This window comes from Thalassophryne amazonica, chromosome 9, assembly GCF_902500255.1.
Source record: "Thalassophryne amazonica chromosome 9, fThaAma1.1, whole genome shotgun sequence".
NCBI classification, from domain to species: Eukaryota; Metazoa; Chordata; class Actinopteri; order Batrachoidiformes; family Batrachoididae; genus Thalassophryne; species Thalassophryne amazonica.
In genome coordinates this window covers 40,298,751-40,318,758 of record NC_047111.1, presented here as the reverse complement: position 1 = coordinate 40,318,758, position 20,008 = coordinate 40,298,751, and the positions used below count along the sequence as shown (strand labels likewise).

Here is a 20,008-nt window from a genome sequence, read left to right as displayed (position 1 = left end):
CAGACCTTTTTATTTTTTTCAAAAACTATATGGATTTGATTCATATGTTTTTACGTCAGCCAAGCTTGAACCTTCGTGCGCATGCGTGAGTTTTTTCACACCTGTCGGTTGCGTCATTCGCCTGTGGGCAGGCTTTGAGTGAGCACTGCTCCACCCCTCTCGTCGTTGTTTCATTGCCAGGAAATGGCGGAATGATTTGGGCTTTTTTTCCATCAGAATTTTTTCAGAAACTGTTAGAAACAGGCAGCTGGAAACCATTCGAAAAATTTATCTGGCTTTCGGTGAAAATTTTACGGGCTTCACAGAGAATAAGGAGTGTTACTACAGCTTTAAGGACGGCCCACAATGGCGCACGGCGCGCCGCGCTCCGAGCCGCCATCGAGAGGCAGAAACCACCACATCATTTCTAAACGGATGGCTGTGTGGAGCCGGGACCGTCGTGTGCAATTTCTCTGGTTATCTGAAGAGCTGGACATCAGCCATTTTCTGGCAGATTTCACTTTTAACAAGAGATTTTGTCATGGAAAGCTGCGCGGAGGCTTCGCGCATCACGACCGATTCGCTGATGAAGCGAGACAAAGGAACACCTCCGTTTCGGAGTGCCAGAGGACAATCCCAGCTCTCCACAATTTCTCTTATACTCACTCGACTAGTAAGCACTGAAAGCCGAGATAGGCATGTCCCAACTTGTCTTTTAACACACAACCAGATCGGAATTCCGCTCCTCTTTCCATGACAAAAACTCCTGTAACAGTGGAATGTGCCGTTCATTTCTAAACTGGATGCTGTCTTGATCCGGTATGTCGTCTGACTAGCACAGGAATTGTGACGTGGACATCAGCACTTTTTCGGCACATTGAGACAGACGTGCGAAGGAGTTCCGCGCGTCGCGGTGGAGCCGCATGGCGCAAAGCAACGTCGTGATGAAGCCTCACAGGACATGTTGGGGCATGTCCAGCTCATGCTCAATTTCTCAGATAATCACATGACTGAAAAGCAACTGACAGCCGTCTGAAATCCACCTGAAAGCCGTCCCGTGAGACCAACACGGAGGTGGTTTTGTGCTGCGTAATGAACGGCTCCGTGGCGCGTCCCTCCGCTTTTCTTTCCATGAAAAAACCTCCTGAACAGTGGAATGTGCCGAAAAAGTGCTGATGTCCACGTCTCCTGCCTTTTTGTGAAAGTCAGACGACGTCCCGAATCAACAAAGCCTTCACATTGGAAATGATCTGGTTGTTTTAGCGGGGTGTGAGCCTGTCGATCGGCGCTCGGAGCGCGGCATGCTCTTAGACGCTGTGGGCCGGCCTTAAAGCGGCAGTAACACTCCTTAATCTGTGTAATCGTCCCTGAAAGCCATATTAATTTTCCGAACGTGTCCACCTGGAGGTCTCTCACAGTTTCTGGAAAAAAATTGATGCAGCAAAGCTCCAAATAGTTCAGACATTTATTCGCAATAAAAAAAACGACGAGAGGGTGGACCAGTGCTCACACAAAGCCTGTTCACAGGTGAATGACGCAACCGACAGGCTTGAAAGAACTCACGCATGCGCACGAAGGTTCAAGCTTGACTGATGCAATCACACGTGATTCAAATCCATATAGTTTTTGAAAAAAAATAAAAAGGTCGGATACTTTTCTAACAGACCTTGTATTATTGTGGTCGGCGGCCGTTGTGAGGGGTTCCTGCTGCTGAAAAGCTACAAGCATCCAAACGCTTGCACTGTGCCTGTGCAAACACTGCAGAGCTGGCATGTAATGTTATTATTATTATTATTTTGCTGTTGTTTTGTTTTTAAACTTCATTTGTTAAAAAAAAAAAAAAAAAAAAAAAAAAAAGCCATTTGCAAAGCCAAAAAGTTGATTTGACAATCATCTGATATAACCGGGGTCAAAATAAACAGAACACTGCCATCTACTGGTTCCCAGACACTTAGTACTTAGGGCAAATACTGCCATGAACACTACTGGCCAGTAGATGGCAGTAGAGGCCTTGAAAACAAAATTCCAGATAATCCGTGTCTGCTACATTTAAAATGCGTGGAATTTAACAAACGCAAATACAAAACCAACGTCTGTAAACGCAGAGAATATATTCAAGAGAGTTTTAGGCACTAGAGTTTAATGCTGTTGTCCGTGGAGCCTGAACAGAGTGTCTGAAATGCATTTGTCCTGTCGTGACTTACTGAGATTACATCATCCTACCCATAATGCACTGCGAGGCACAGCATGTGCTCACAAAACCTTAAAAATTAGCACAATACTTTAAAACTAAAACATATATCTGATATTTTCACTTTATAAAACTTCAGACATGACAGTAATTTTAAATAACTTGTCCAAAATTAGTTTGGTTAAAATTTGAACCATAAGTTAAAAATGTATGCCTCTGGATGACTTAGGTGATATTGCCAGCATATCGGTATGGTGTTAAAGGAAATGTTTTTTTTTTTTTGGCCATTTCTCCTTTGTCTGCAGAGGATTGGGACGCTTTTCATACAAGCAGTTCTCTTCTGTTTGCAGAGGTTATAACTGTGCGGCTGTTACAAAACTTTTAACAGGTGGGTGCTGAACTGATTTTAAATTTTAAAAATGCTTGTCGCTGTTCAGCTTTGTTTACTTTGTTTATCGGTTTAAAAGTTAGACAAAAACTAATCGGAAGATAATTGGTCCGATAATGGTTTTTAAAGTTATCTAAAAAGATAAACCGATAATGAAAACGTTATTATCTTCGATAATTATCTGTTATCGGATTATCGGAAGTGTGCCCACCACTGGGTGTACCACATGTATTGTGAAGAAACATCAGCTATGGCATTTTGACCATGGCAGATTTCTCTTGGCAAAAGCCAGCATATGCACTTGTCAAGTGTTAAGGACCCCAACAACTGAAAAGCCCATTAAGGATGCTCAACTTTCATCTGGCTGCAGTAGACAGATGGCTACTTTTGATATGTCTGCCATCCAGGATCCATGGTGGCTATGTAGGGTGGTGAATGCTTCGATGTGCGGCACAGACGCATGCTGCCAGACACGACCCCTGCCTGACAGTAACCAAATAAACGCTAACCTTAAAGAAAGAGAAAGGGGTCGTGGAGAGAAAAAAAAAAAGATCTTTACTTACATCTGCCTTTTGATGTAATCCTTCAGCAAGTCCTGATCGACAGAATAAAGGTCGTTGCTGCTCATGTTGTCATAGTAATAGGTCACGGCACTGCTGAACTTCTGACCATAGGTACCATCTTTCATGTCATACGTCTTATAGCTGTAGTGGTATTCATATTGGCCTTGACAAAACAAGAGAATATAAGATAAAAAGGTTAAAAACAAACAAATGCTGCAGTCACTGTTAGGCTAACTGAAATTTAGTATGTAAACATTAGGTTTATTGAAGCCATCTCGATTGAAATTACATCAAAAGTTATTAGGCAAGTCGTATTTCTGAAGATTATTTTTGTTCTTGAACAAATGCAGCGCTTTCAGTCAATCTAAAGTGAGGTGAGTTTTGGCTTTCTCTGGGGAATGTGTGTGTGTCTGTGTGTGTGCGCAGAAGTATTATGCAACCAAACAAAGAATTACAATTGTCCCAACTCATACCCCCATCACACATACGCTGATTGAAGCTGAATTGTGTCAGAATGACACATCCAGCCACAATCGCAAAATACTGACCTGGGGTAAGAAGACCAACGGATGGCAGTCTGTGAGCATCTACATATTTGGTCCCATTTGCTTGGCTGTCCCAAATGTGTTGCACAAGTTTAAAACACTCTTGGCACCATCGAGATGGAATTCACATCTGACGGCAGTCTATATGCAGTTTTTGCATCATCTGATTGAAGTCTACATATTCTGACGGCATAAAAACAGCATCTGAAACGATCTGATCGCGGTTCATTGTGCTCTGAGATTGATCTGTCACAGCAAAGCCTGGCAGCATGTTGTGGGATGTCCACCTCCACTGGACCCTGGCCAGGGAGGGCAAAGGAAATGTTGATATGTAATAACACGTATGTGGCATGCATTCATCATATACAGTGAATGTGAACAGCGTGGTATCAAACCGAAAATACCGTGTGCCGCTGCGTCTCTCCGTGGTCTCGTGTGCAGTAATGCGTCTCAGTGCACGTCAGGCATGGAGCTGAACGGATCTCACCGCTGTAATATGCATATTATTACCTGATCACCATCTAAACTCTGTAGGAGGTGTGATGTGGAACTGTATCCCAGGACGTGACAAAATTATTAAACGCGAAACTCACCTCCAGAACGGAACCACGATCCTGTCACAGCGCAGAGTGCACAGGAACCAAACCACAGCCTGTGGTGAAAAGCTTCACCCCAGCTGCAAAAATTAAATCCCATGTGATAATCCAACCAACATCACGGTGTACAGACTTGCGTTGTGCTCCTGAAGTGAGCAAAAAAGAAATTAAAGTTTGCTGCAAAGGCTGTGTCTAACGCATGGTGTGACTGCTTGCCCAACTGCCAGCAAATTTTCAGCAAAGATGTACAGTGGCACGCGCACTTAGTGGCTCGTGTAGCCTTTTTGAACACACACACACACACACACACACACACACACACACACACACACACACACACACACACACACACACACACACACACACACACACACACACACACACACACACACACACACACACACACAGTTGAGTGATCATTTCTGTGTGTGAGGAACACAGCGCTCCCTCCCATTCCCGTTCCATGTTTCTTATCCAGATGTTTGGACATCGGGCAGTCTTCAGCGCCTTTTATGGCCGTCTGACAGCATTTTGTGTCATCTAAACTGTTGTCTACATACGCTTTGGATGCCATCGTGCAGGTGTGGACAAGGTAGTCTGGATGCGTTCTAACACTGCTGACCATGCCTCTTTTCCTCCCGACTGTGTACGATGATGGTAATAGTTGCCGTTTCGGCCTGGTTCCTGCACATTCTTGCTATGGCTGATGGGGGCTTCACTTGTAATGTACCCTAATATAATTTTCATTTGAGCAAATATAACAAACTCCAAAATAAACACTTTTGACATTTCAAAAATATTCAGTGATCAATATAACCACGTTTCTTTTTCAACAACTGCCATGAGCCTTCCTTTACTGCAGTCTGTCTGTTTCTTCATCTGTTGTTCAACTTTCCATGTAGCAGCAAACACAGCCTCCTGAATGCAATTCAAAGATGTGTATCGTTTTCCCACACTGTAAAATTCACATTTATTAAGAAAAGCCCACAACTTCTAATAGGGTTTAAGTCAGGTGAGGAAGGGGGCCATGTCCTAAATCAGTCATCTTTGCAGTCTTTGTGCTGACTAGCCCAGCAGTGGAGTACTTGAATGCATGTGATGGAACATTGTCCTGCATAAAAATCATGACCTTCATGAATGATGCAGACTTTTTCCTGTACCACCGTTTGAAGAAAGTATCTTCGAAAAACTAGCAGTAGGTTTGGGAGTTGATTCTAAGTTCATCTTCAACCCAGCTGGCTCATCCTTAATAACAGTAGGCCATACCAGTACACCTCCACCTTGTTGGCTTCTGCAGCAGCAGCAGCAGCAGCAGCAGCAGCAGCAGCAGCAGCAGCAGCAGCAGCAGCAGCAGCAGCAGCTACAGAGCTTGTAGGGGTCAATAATCTGCGCTTTCAGCGTCTGTTGCTGGCTAGCCCAGAGAAAAAGGGAGCCGAGTGAGTAAGTCCACCTTGCCAGTACACAGCCTCACCTAAGTCAAGACTCCCATAGAACACACTCATGGCATTTTTTTGAGGTTAACATTTTTATGAATCAGACTCAAAATCTGTTGAACATGCAATGTCACCGATGCGGCAGAAAACACACTGTCAAAAGATAGTGACAGCAAAAAAAAAAAAAAAAGGCGAGGAGAAAAAGTGAGGCGGGGTGAGAACAACAGGGGGGAAGGAAACATCCTGCCAAAACCAACAGGCTTTGAGGGAAATCTGCCTTTTCTCTCCTGTTTCCTTGGCTCACCCTCATTCTAACACACTTCTCTTTACAGCATTGTTGAGAATAAATAAGGTTGATAAACCACAAAACATGAAGGCAGAACTTCAACCAGAACCAAAGTTTGACAGGGCAAGCTAAAACAACATCTGCTCAAACTTCTCTATTTATTTTAACTCACTATGACCCTGAAACTGTCACACTGCACACACACATGTACAAGAATGAACAGAGCTGGCCGGTCACCACTCAGTGCACAAGTAAGACTTTTACAGAAGGGGTAATTTATATGCAGAATGAGCACAAAAACATTCCTTGATTTCAAGTAGCAAACATATCAAAGCTTAATGGAATATGTTTATTAATATGGTGACCACAAACACATGAACTCAAAAACTTTCTTTTCTCACCCACAGAATGTCTGTGCACCCCTCAATCACACCGGCTATGCTGCAGAGAGTCTGGACCAAGATAGATTATCGTATCATCGCATGCCGAGTAACGGGCGGAGCGCATGTTGACTGTAACACCACCCGATACCACAAGAAATTTTATGACATCATGCAAATGTAGCCACCAATGTGTAAAAAAGTGTGCTCAAACATATTCCAATAGATTAGACAGAACTTTATTGACCCCATGGAAAGACTCCCTCAGGGAAATTGATGTTCCAGCAGTATTGTATAGCAGCACACAGGGTAAGAAGCACACAGAGTATCAAACGTGAAAGTAAAAAAAAAAAGTTTGCAAATGCAAATACAAGATATAAATCAATGTGTGTTTGCCTCAATGCTTAGATCAAGTTATGAAAATTCTCTCTATTGATATTCAAACAGAGAAGTGACAGGAAGACTTCCTCACTCACATGGCAAGTCAGCACATCTACACAACTGATCAAGTTTCACAGTACATAAAACCAATCAGTCAGACCCTTTGTTAGTGTACTCACAAATGACTGCAGGAATTTAAAAACTTCAAGCGCCCCAGAAGTGAAAATCATCAGGAAATACAGAGGTAACTTTGCACACTGGTTCAATATCAATCAGTCACTGTGTCATAACATACTCATTTTGTTCTGGTTATGTTAGATGGATAGTGACAAAAATAAAAGCTATTACTTTTTCTTTTTTTTTTTAAATAAGAATTATAAAACACTACAAACAACCTAGGCGGTCCTGGTGCCCCCAACACCCCCCGGTTTAAAAGGTGAACGTATGCATTTGGCTGTATTTGTGACTTTATGAAAATTTAGTAAGGTATATCTTCTATTATACATTCCAATTCTAAGGCAGAACTCTACTAGTGTATACTAAAGTCTATGTAAATACGAGGTCTGTGAGAAAAGTATCGGACCTTTTTATTTTTTTCCAAAACTATATGGATTTGAATCACGTGTGATTACATCAGACAAGCTTGAACCCTCGTGGGCATGCAAGAGTTTTTTCACGCCTGTCGGTTACGTCATTCGCCTGTGGGCAGGCTTTGAGTGAGGAGTGGTCCACCCCCTCGTCGGAATTCCTTTGTCTGACTTCTTCCTGAGAGACTGGCGCTTTGCTTTATCAAAAATTTTCAGAACATGTGAGGCAGATCGAAGTGGACACCATTCGAGAAATTCAGCTGGTTTTCGGTGAAAATTTTAACGGCTGATGAGAGATTATGGAGTCTTACTGTCGCTTTAAGGACTTCCCACGGAGCGGGACGTCGCGCCGCGCTCTGAGGTGCCGTCGTCAGCCTGTTTCGAGCTGAAAACCTCCAAATTTAAGCCTCTGTTGACCCAGGACGTCGTGAGAGAACAGAGAACTTTCAGAAGAGGTCGGGATCAGCAGTTTATCCGGACATTCCACTGTTAAAGGAGATTTTGTAATGAAAGACATGTGGACGGATTGGCGTGTTGGCAGGCAGCCGGCGCGGCGCGCCACCACAGGAAAAACACCTCCGTTGGAAGCCTTAAGGACAAGTTGGATCATGTCCAGCTGTTAAACAATTTCTCAGATACTCACTCTACTGAAAGCCATCAAAAGCCGCCTGGTTTTTACAAATGGTTATCAACACAGAGGTGTTTCTCCTGTGGCGGCGCGCTGCGCCGGCTGCCTGCCGACGCGCCAATCCATCCGCACGTCTTTCATTACAAAATCTCCTTTAACAGTGGAATGTCCGCATAAACTGCTGATCCCGAGCTCTTCTGAAACTTCTCTGTTCTCTCACGAAGTCCTGGGTCAACAGAGGCTTAAATTTGGATGTTTTCAGATCAAAACAGGCTGACGACGGCGCCTCGGAGCGCTGCGCGACGTCCCGCTCCATGGGAAGTCCTTAAAGCAACAGTAAGACTCCATGATCTCTCATCAGCCGTTAAAATTTTCACCGAAAACCAGCTGAATTTCTCGAATGGTGTCCACTTCGATCTGCCTCACAGGTTCTGAAAAAATTTTGATAAAGCAAAGCGCCAGTCTCTCAGGAAGAAGTCAGACAAAGGAATTCCGACGAGGGGGGTGGACCACTCCTCACTCAAAGCCTGCCCACAGGCAAATGACGTAACCGACAGTGTGACAAAACTCACGCATGCGCACGAGGGTTCAAGGTTGGCTGATGTAATTGCACGTGATTCAAATCCATATAGTTTTTGAAAAAAATAAAAAGGTACGTTATTTTTCTTGCAGACCTCGTTATCTTAAAAAACAGAAGAGTAGAGCCACTTAGGTGAGATGGTAGGCTGAAAAGCTTTTTTATCCCATGGGAACTCTCCCTACCCACCGAAGCGGCTCAAGAATATGGACAGCATGTATATAAGTGATATTTACACAATCAAGGTAGTAAACAACATGTACAAGAAATACAGTTACTACATAATATTATAGCAGCTAGAACCTAAAACCTAAATATTCATACAGGAGAAGATTGTAATATACGTCTACCCAGTCTGTAGACTTGTAAAACTAAATTATAGCTAGTAAGCTAAGATATAAATATGGTTATTTTATTATAGAAACAGAAGCTATGATGTAATATGTTTTAGGTATCTATCTAAAGTTCACGCTGCTAGCTTACTATAGAGGGTTTTCAATCACATGACCGATTTGCTGCAGGACAGGTGCCGTCTCCATTCTGGATTACAAGGAGACTGGCGCATGATAGAAAAATGGAGAGAATGTATGATTATTATGATGCTTCAAATCCTTGAGATAAAGCTATTTATTGTGATAGATGTGTAGCAGTTGGTTTAGTGGATCCGTATCTTGTACCAAATAGTGAATTTAGTGGTGATGTAACAAACTGGCTGACAGTGTCACACTGCGATATTGTGAACTAGGAAGCTGCCGACCAGGTCAGCCTCGCTGGCTTCCTGCAGAGCATCATAGTGGAGCTCTGAAAGCAGAGGTCTCTTGAAGTCCTGAGCGATTTCTTTCACCAGGCGCTGGAAGGGCAGCTTGCGGATCAGCAGCTCGGTGCTGGAGGACCACAATGTAAATAAGCATCCGTATTGGAAACATTCTTGTGTTATCCTCTGCAGTATTTTTATGTATTCTTATATAATTTTATTGCTGAATAAAATAAAATAAAATTCTGGGAGCAGTGGATTTCTGGTAGTGGCGGATCTCTCTCTGCGCCACGGTGCCGTAAGGCTTCTTCACACCGACGTTGAAGCTTCTGCAATTGTTCACCAAATGTACACAGCGCATCACAGCGGTCACCGCGTCGTAATCCAGAATGGCCACGGGACACAAAATGACGTGACCGATACGTCACATAAAAACCCTCTATAGGAAGACAAAATCCATACTCTACATGCTTTCTAATGGAAACGCCAAACTTAGATACCGTCTGTTGACATCTATTAAAGAACCCATAAACTGAAGAACCATTAAAATCTACACCATGTAAAATAAAAGTATAAATCACAAAAGTAAGCTAACTATAGCCAGATGAGCTACCGTTAATTTAGCCAACCGTACCTTGCTAGCCAAGAAGGCTAAACAAAGCCGGTAAGTGGCATATAAAGTACAATAGCGTCACTTCACCCTACATTAACGGTCTTAACAACAAATACATATAACAACAAATGTAAACAAAAGTGTGTATTAACGTTAGTATCTGTTTTTCACCTATAACTGTATAACTCAAATATATGAGGTTTGTGATGAAAAAAGCGGTCCTTTTTATTTTTTCAAAAAATAAATGGATTTGATTCATATGTTTTTATGTCAGACATGCTTGAACCCTCGTGCGCATGAGTGAGTTCTTTCACGCGTGTCGGTGACGCCATTCGCCTGTGGGCAGGCCTTGAGTGAGGAGTGCTCCACCCCGCCCGTCGGAATCTCTTTGTCTGAATAGCCACTGCGGACGGCGCGCGTTGCTTTATCAACATTTTTTCTGGACCTGTGAGGGATATCCGAGTGGACACTATTCGAGAAATTAAGCTGGTTTTCGGTGAAAAGTTTAACGGCTGAGAGATTATGGGGTGTTTCTGTCGCTGTAAGGACTTCCCACAGAGCAGGACGTCGTGCAGCGCTTCCAGGCGCCATCGTCGGCCTGTTTCGACCTGAAAACATCCTAATTTAAGGCTTAATTCACCCAGGACATCGTGAGAGAACAGAGAAGATTCAGAAGAGGCCGGCATGAGGACTTTATGCGGACATTCCACTGTTTAAGGACATTTTTTTAATGAAAGACGTGCGCGCAAAATGACTCGGCGAATCTGTGTGCGCCGCGACAGGAAAAACACCTCCGTGTTGAAAACCATTTGTAAAATTCAGGCGGCTTTTGATGGCTTTCAACAAGTGAGTAACTGAGAAATTGTTTAACAGCTTGGGCATGGTCCAACTTGCCCGTTAAGGTTTCCAACTGAGGTGTTTTTCCTGTCGCGACCCCCCGCGGTCGGGTCCGGCCCGACATGCGACTGTCCACACATTCTTTCATTACAAAATGTCTGTTAACAATGGAATGTCCGAATAAACTCCTCATGCCAACTTCTTCTGAAAGTTCTCTGTTCTCTGATGACTTACTGGGTCAACAGAGCCTGACATGTGGACGTTTTCAACTTGAAACGGTGAGACGCTGCCGCCTCGAAGTGCAGATCGCCGTCAGGCACCGTGGGCCGTCCTTACGGCGACACTACCAGACCAAAATCTCTCATCAGCCGTTAAAATTTTTACCGAAAACCAGCTGAATTTATCGAATGGTGTCCACTCAGTTGTGCCTTACAGTTTTTGAAAAAATTTTTATCAAACAAAGCAGCAGTCTCTGAGCCATTCATAAACAATGAAAAAACGACGAGAGGGTGGGCGACTCCTCACTCAAAGACTGCCCACAGGGGAATGACGTAACCGACAGGCGTGAAAAAACTCTTGCATGCCCACGAGGGTTCAAGCATGTCTGATGTAATCACACGATTCAAATCCATATGGTTTTTGAAAAAAATAATAAGGTCCGTTACTTTTATCACAGACCTCGTACTTTTAATGTTTTCACTTTGTTTCTTCACACTATTCATTTTTGAGTGATAACATACCTCGCCCTCCACCTCTGCCTCGCCCCCGGCCTCTTCCTCTCCCACGTCCACGACCTCTGAACCCACCGCGGAAGGGCGTCCCCTCACTCTTCACACTTGACACCTCGTCATGGTCGTCACGCCACTCCCGCTCATACTTTTGACTATGCCAGTCTGGCGGGAGAGTAACAATAATCCTCTTTGCAGCACAAACATTTCAGTAGACTGGACTGAAGGGGAAAAAAATACCTAATTAAATATGGTTTAGTGAAAATAAGAACTTGAAATGGTTGTTTTGATTACTGAATTGTGACTTTTCTATCCTATTTACACTATCAGCTTTCTTATGTACTGTACACAAAGAGGCTGTCAGTAGAAAGAGTTAAAGTAGATGACAAAAGACAAAATAAAATCAAAAACTGTACATGCAGTAGCACTGATTTGATAAACAGTGACAAAAACACTGGCTAGTATGTTTTGACATATTAAACTGCAAGAAGGGATATAAAAGTGGGAGGGAGTTCTTCATCAAGGTCTTTTTCAATCCACGACCTGAAACCTACGCTATCGCAACACACTGCCAGTCTTGTGACTCCCAGCAATGCTAGGCCACTCTGTTGGCACAAACTGAGAACAAACTAACCTCTGAGGTCGTTTCTGGTGTTGGGAGGCAAGCGGAGGTTTTCGTTCTGCCTGCTGTTGTTCTTGGAGGCTGAGCGTTCCCTCGGGCCCTCAGACTTCACCTCAATCATCAGGGGAACCCACTTCTGCTTGTTGCCTGTGAACAACAAAATAATAATAACAAATAATAAAAAAACATGTTATAGCGCATGTACTTGTTAAATACCTTTTGTACTTCTGATTAAATTTGGTATACTCTGAGCAAAACTCCTCACACTCAAAATCATATAATAATAATTATTTATTTATTTTTGACAAGGTGTGCTAAGATTTAAGTCAGTTGCAGTACTGCTGTTGGCCAACAGGTTTCACCAGTGTTCTCCTCACATTAAGCCACCCTGAATATAAAAAAGGGTTCAGACATGTGGGTGACAGAAACTGAACACAATAGGACACAGAATGACAAGCAGTTTTAAGTGACGTGGCCACAGTGCTGACTGTAAGTACAGGAAGAGACAGGAAGTCACATCATGACCCAAAAGTCTTCACTGAGGTCCAACTCTGCCATTAGGCCTAGTTCAGAAATAATAAAACCAAAGTGTGACAAAAACATCAAAATTTAAAAGTAGTCTTTTTTGTGAAATGTTATCATTTTAGGTATGGTTATATATCAGAGTTTCAATAGTTCTACTGGTCTCAGTTCAGTCATTGCTAGAAATGATCAGTGCATATATATACTATAATGTGCTAGAGCGTAACGCTTGCGACACAGTTGCAGGTATCTTCTTTAGTCTACAGAAGCCTGAAATAACGGAATTCTGTCCATTACTTCCTGGTATTATTGAACAAGTAATATAATTATTCTATTGAAGCAGAGTAGGAGATATAGCTAAGGTTTTGACACAAATAAATCAAGGACTTATTCTTAGCGTTAACGCTTGCAAGTTTTACCTTGCTTTTTATAGGAAATGACATTTCTACCTTTACAAAAATGTATTACTGTGTGTTAGTATGAAGCACAAACAAACTGACAAAATACAAGGTTATTTCTTTAACATTCAACTTTAAATGATAATGCTAAATATCAATGTCACACAAAATTGATGAAAAATGTACTATTTTTGGAGTAAATTTTGTGCATATCTCTGGAACAGTGCAGAATTTTTCCATGAAATTTTCAGTACCTGTCAAAGAGACTATAGGCAACTCTCAGATAAATCTGGATGGTGCTAAATAAAATAACGGCTTGTTCATGACAAATGCAATGGTAATCAGTAGTTAGGCTTCATTATTTTTGAACTAGACCATTACAGTCAGAACACTCACTGCGTTTACTGTTGCAAACCATCCAAATCAGTGAAAGCAACTCCTGTTGGTTGTGGTAAGTGTAGCTGACATTACTTTAAAACTTTTATTTAAAAAAAAAAAAAAAAAACAGTTGTGCAGAATTCAAAACCTGCACACTGTTTTCTAACATTGCACAATCCATTATCAGCAATATGTATAGCTGCTGGTGAATGGCAAATTTGCAGTCTCATTTATTCATGTTTTTGGCTATTGTGAGTGTAGTATTCTGTATGTTTCTTATATTTTTAATTCTATAGAATTAAATGTTTCACATTTATTTGGGGTACCTGGTATGTGGTTTACTTCCCTACATATAGCTTTTTCCCCCCAAATGAGCTTCAAAACAAAAGCATTTTCACACCAAATTATCGGAGGCTACGTAAAAAGTACTGGTGTAACACGGATCATGGTTGATCCATGATTGTACGGACCAACCCACATAGGTCAGAGCCATGGATTAACTGCAGAGTTTACATAAGTGTGATTTTGTGTCATGGTGACTTATTTATAATGCGATAACTGTGTTCATTTTGATGTGGTAAAATCAATCTGAGGGGGACAGATGCAACTGCTTTGTGCTCACACAGCCTGTTTATATATATATATATATATATATATATATATATATATATATATATATATATATATATATATATATATATATATATATATATATATATATATATATATATATATATATATATATATGAGTTGAGGACAAAGTGACAGTCATCTCTTCCCTGTGTAGCTGTGAGTCCACTGAACAGAATGTCGCAGTTGATGTGCGTGTGCAGCCGCGGTGGCTCAAAGTCCACAGCTCTGAAACGTTCAAGTGTATTACTTGACTGTTTGACCTTTTGTTTGCCCAGATCAGTGTGTAGAATGAACATATTCATCCAGAAAGGATTACAAATAAAATTGTTACCTTCTCATCAGACAATATAGACATCCTCATCTCTTGTTTAAGAAACTATTTTATTTTAAAATATTCTGCAAAACATTGAACACTTTGTTTTCATTCAAAACCACAGGCAAAAGGTCCTTATTTTCATTATGCACTGTTATTTAAAAAAAAATATATGAACAAAGTAGCGTGTCTTTTTTTCTGTATCTATGTGGCTGTAATATGTGGCTTGAAAAAGTGTATCCCATCTGAATCCTGGCTTTTGTGATCCATGACACCACTAGTAGAAAGAAAGCTTTACTGTGAAAAGGTGGCATTGTGCGCTATGTTAGTTTTCTGAACACCAATCATTAACATTTTGCTTTTAAAATATTTATTCTGCTTTTGCATGATGCGTTTAATAAAAGTCTGACATCATAACTGCCCCACTTCAATGCCGAGATCAGAGTTATCAAAATTGTCTCCACTGATGTTTAATCAGAGAAGAGACATGAAAAACTCATCACTTCCACAGCACATCTGCATGTTCTACACAACTAGGTAGCTAATAGTGCAATCTAAAAATGCTCCCTGAGCCAGACTGCCCCATTTCTCAAATGGTACAGCCTTTGCAATCTCAGAAGGCTAGATGTTTGCAAAACACAGCCTTCAAAAGATGTAACCTCTGAACTGAGCCAGCCAACAACTCCCCCTGTATGGGATGCCAGGTCATTGTAGGGTACTTCACGAGCTAAATGCTGGCACCCATTTACAGCTGGGTGGACTGGGGTGATGCAGACTAAGTGTTTCGTCCAATGACAGACTGGTAGCCTGAAGCACACGTCTAAATACAGTGGGAAAAATAAGTATTTGATCGATTGTCCATTTTGCAAGTTTTTTTTTTTATCGTAGGTACCCTCCGATTGTAAGAGACAGAATCTTAAAAAAATAAATAAATAAATCAAGAATATCACATTGTATGACTGTTAAATAATTAATTTGCATGCTACTGCATGAAATAAGTATTTGATACAATAGAAAATCAGAACTTAATATTTGGTACAGAAACCTTTGTTTGCAAATACAGAGGTCAAATGTTTCCTGTAGTTCTTGACCAAGTTTGCACATTGCAGCAGGGATTTTGGTCCACTCCTCCATTCAGATCTTCACCAGATCTTTCAAGTTTTGAGTTTCAGCTACCTTTAAAGATCTTCTATCAAGTTCAGGTCTGGAGACTGGTTCCGCCACTCCAGGACCTTGAAATGCTTCTTACGGAGCCCCTCCTTAGTTGCTCTGGCTGTGTGTTTCGGGTCATTGTCATGCTGGAAGACCCAGCCATGACCCATCTTCAATGCTCTTACTGTGGGAAGGAGGTCGTTTTCCAAAGCTCATGATTCATGACCCCATCCATTCTCCCTTCAATACGGTGCAGTTGTTCTGTCCCCTTTGCAGAAAAGCACCCCCAAAAATGATGTTTTCATCCCCGTGCTTCAAGGTTGGGATGGTGTTCTTGGGGTTGTACTCATCCTTCTTCTTCCTCCAAACATGGCGAGTGGAGATGATACCAAACAGCTTTTGGTCTCATTTGACCACATGACCTTCTCCCATGCCTCCTCTGGATCATCCAGACGGTCACTGATGAACTTCAAACGGGCCTGGACATGTGCTGGCTTGAGTAGCAGGACCTTGCGTGCCCTGCAGGATTTTAAACCATGAAAGCATAGTGTGTTACTAATGTAATCTCTGCAACTGTGGTCCCAGCTCTCTTCAGGTCAGTGAGCAGGTACTCCTGTGAAGTTCTGGGCTTTCTCAGAATCATCCTTACCCCATGAGGTGAGATCTTGCATGGAGCCCTAGACCCAGGAAGACTGACCATCATCTTGTGCTTCTTGCATTTTCTAATAATTACGCTAACAGCTGTCATCTTCTCAACAAGCTGCTTGCCTGTTGTCCTGTAGCCCATCCCAGTCTTGTGCAGGTCTATAGTTTTGTCCCTGGTGTCCTTAGAGAGCTCTTTGGTCTTGGCCATGGTAGACAGGTTGGAGTGTGATTGACTGTGTGGACAGGTGTCTTTTATACAGGTAACGAGTTCAAACATGTGCAATAAATACAGGTGAAGAGTGCAGAATAGGAGGGCTTCTTAAAGAAAAAGTAACAGGTCTGTGAGAGCCAGAATTCTTGCTGGTAGTTAAGTGACAAATACTTATTTCATTCAATAAAATGCTAATTAATTACTTAAAAATTTCTGGATTTTAAGTTCAAGTACTTGTAACACCAACATGGAAACAGCTGCCCTGCTCATATGCTTGAAGCCTGCAGGCTGAGAAGAACAGTGGGTGCAAACCAGCAAGTAATGGGAGTTCTAAGTTCTCAAATTTAAAATTGAGCTGAAAATCATATACAACTTTAAGTGCACTTCCCTTTTAAACTAAATCTGTACATGCATTTATGTTCTGTGCTACACAAGTCGAGGCCTGAGAGAACTTACTACACATCACTGAAATGTTCTGCAGATTCTGAAAAATCAACAACCAGCAAAAATTTATTATCCATCTTTTGACAGTCACCCTGTTTACTGTGCAAAACCTTGAAGTATTTTCTATTAGATATCATGGTTTATCATTAAACAGCAGGCTAAAGCTTAGTGTGTGTTGACGTATACCATGTGTTATTTGTTAATTCACCTTTTTTCTTCGACCCATTCTTCTGGGAGTCATCGTCACCGTTTTTCTCCTCACCAGAGTCGTCTGACTTGGCCTTCAGGTTCTCCTTGCTCTCCTCATTGCTTTCCCTCTTCTCTTTTGACTCTTTCTTCGCAGTCATCCTCTTCGGGGCCTGCAAAGCATACAGGTTCATGCAGATAGTAAGAGAAAAGTAATAACCCATCAACAAAGGCTTAATGCTGCATATATGTCATTTTGACAAGTGGGAAATTACAAGCTTCAAGTCTGATTTTTTTTTTTTTTTTTTGCTCATAAAATTGTGCTCTGATGTATCACACTCAAAATCATAACTAATCATGACATCAATTGTCTTCTGTCATGACCATTAATATCGTAATTTACAAATGCTATAAAATTAACTTTAAATCATTTATTTTGTGTATGTCTGTATTCTTTATACAATGCATCCTGAAAGTATTCACAGCACTTTACTGTTTCCACATTTTATGTTACAGCCCTATTACAAAATGGACTAAATTCATTTATTCCCTCAAAATTCTACTCACCCCCATGATGACAACATGAAAAAAAAGTTTATCTAAAATTTTTGCAAATTTATTAAAAATAAAAAAAAACTAAGAAATCACATGTATATAAGTATTCACAGCCTTTGCCATGAAGCTCAAAATTTAGCTCAGTTGCATCCTGTTTCCAATGATCATCCTTGAGATGTTTCTCCAGCTTAATCGGAGTCCACCTGGGGTAAATTCAGTTGACTGGAAATTATTTGGAAAGACACACATTTGTCTTAGTTTAGCTTTAGATTTCTTAGTTTTTATTTTTAATAAATTTGCAAAAATCTCAGAAAAACCTTTTCCACGTTATCATTACGGGATATTGTTTGTAGAAGTGATGTATTTCATCCATTTTGGAATAAGACTAACATAACCAAATATGGAAAAGTTGAAGCGCTGTGAATACTTTCCAGATGGACCATACCATCACATATGTAATGGCGTACATTTAAGTTTCCAAATTATTTTCACACTCACCAAAGAAAGCTGCAAATCATGCTGCATATATATATATATATATATATATATATATATATATATATATATATCATGTGAAACAGCGGAGATACTTAGTTACACAGATATGAGTTCTCAAGTCAGTCGAAATACAGACTCTAATCTGAACTTAAACCTTAATTCATGAATTCTAAATATTACAGAATGGCCCAGTGCTGAAGTCAGACAATGACTGGAAAGTAATGAATGCTGCACAAAACTACAGACACGTGTTTGTTTTTATGCAAGATCTGCAAACATTACTGGTTACCTGTAAATTAGGTAATCATAGTATTAGTCCTCGGAAATGTGGAATTTTGTGTAACCCTATATTGAGGTGAAAGTACTTATCTGACTGTACCAACAAAAAGACTGAAAACGGGAAGCTTTATAATGAAACTCCCACAATAGAATTCTGACTATCAGCTCAATAAACTAATCAACTGAATCCAACTGTCCAAGATAAGCATTTTATCGTCACACAATAGCATCATCATTGCAAAATAAAAATGGATCAAGGCCATTCTCATACATGTCAAACCCTTTGAGGGTCCACCTGTATAAGCAAGTGAGAAAATCCATAAAATCAACACAAAATTCTTATAACCTCCAAATCACACCAGTAAGTCCCTTCAGCTGCTCACTTGTTTCGCACTCAGGGTCGCCACAGCAAATCCAAGGTGGATCTGTATGTTGAATTGGCATAGGTTTTATGCCAGATGCCCTTCCTGACGCAACTCCATATTACATGGAGAAATGTGGCAGGGGCGAGATTTGAACCCAGAGCCACCCCTGCATAATTACAGTACACACAACCGCACAGCGGTATCACATAACTGGGTTTTTTTTCTCCACATATTATGAGTTGCCACGATGACAAAGTCAGGATCATTAGTATTTCCTCCACAGTTGAATTTCAAACAATAGATCTAGTATTCATGCGTCAAGCTGAATTTTATAGAACTGAATGTGTCAAATTTAGTTATTTTTACAGAAACAAGAACTGTGTGTCACTAGTGGAAATACATTAATAAAATGAAAAATAAATCGAATATAATGAAAAAACATACCTCAGAACTTCATCAAGTGTATCGAAAATCACCTCACAATGTTGCAGACTGACATGTCGATGATCCTTGACTTTGCCCCTGTGTTTATTACGGATGGGTATCAATAAGATTTTATCGATATCATTATCGATTCCGCTTATCGATCCGATTCCTTATTGATTCCCTTATCGATACCTCTTGTGAATTTTTTGTGTACTAAAAGTAGGTTTTACAGGTTTTCTATGTCAGTGGGTCAAAGAGCTTTTTCTTATTGTGCACCTGCTCTGTGGAACGGTCTTCCTGCGACCGCGAGACAGTCGGAGTCCGTGGACATTTTTAAGTCAAGACTTAAAGCCTATTTTTATTCTCTTTCTTATGAATAGTTTTTATTTTTTTATCTGTTTTATTCTTTTACTTCTGTTTTTAATTACGTATTTGAATTGTTACATTTTTATTTATTTATTTTAATTTTTTATGTTGAACTGTTCTATGTGAGGCGCCTTGAGATGGATTTTATTGTAATTTGGCGCTTTATAACCTGATTAAATTGAAATTGAAATGAAATTGAAGAACATTTTATTGAGTCTTAAAGTGAACAAATATGAACTTGGTCACTGGATCCTTAAACTTTGGACATAATAAACTCTACATGGTGGATCCTTGATCTCTGGACATAAATAGAAAAAAACAAAATCTGTAGTTTTTGTCCAAAGCATTTCCTTTCTGACATTATTGGCATAAATGTCTAATTCATAAAGAATACAGCACGTCTCATTTTGGGAGGGAAAAAACGTTTTAGTGGATTGTAGTTTCTTGTCTGTAATACGTTTGTAAGAGGTGTCATTTTATTTAAAGCGGTGATTCGTTTTGAAGTTATTAATTAAGACCGGACTCCGCGCAGCGTTTGGAGCTGTGCGA

At 40.7% G+C, this 20,008-nt stretch overlaps 1 protein-coding gene and 1 non-coding gene across 2 annotated transcripts in view; both read right to left on the bottom strand.

The window, feature by feature from the left end:
• The window catches only part of larp1 (La ribonucleoprotein 1, translational regulator), a 162,476-nt gene that overhangs the window by 35,503 nt on the left and 106,965 nt on the right, over nt 1-20,008 (bottom strand). Inside the window, exons 5-8 of the mRNA XM_034179048.1 lie at nt 16,993-17,143; nt 12,101-12,235; nt 11,479-11,631; nt 3,121-3,284 (exon numbers count right to left, since the gene is read on the bottom strand). Coding sequence (XP_034034939.1) covers nt 3,121-3,284; nt 11,479-11,631; nt 12,101-12,235; nt 16,993-17,143 — 603 coding nt within the window. The remainder of the gene's footprint in view (nt 1-3,120; nt 3,285-11,478; nt 11,632-12,100; nt 12,236-16,992; nt 17,144-20,008) is intronic.
• LOC117518028 lies at nt 14,764-14,845 on the bottom strand. Its single transcript, XR_004562898.1, has one exon. It is a non-coding gene; the product is annotated as a small nucleolar RNA SNORD111 (small nucleolar RNA).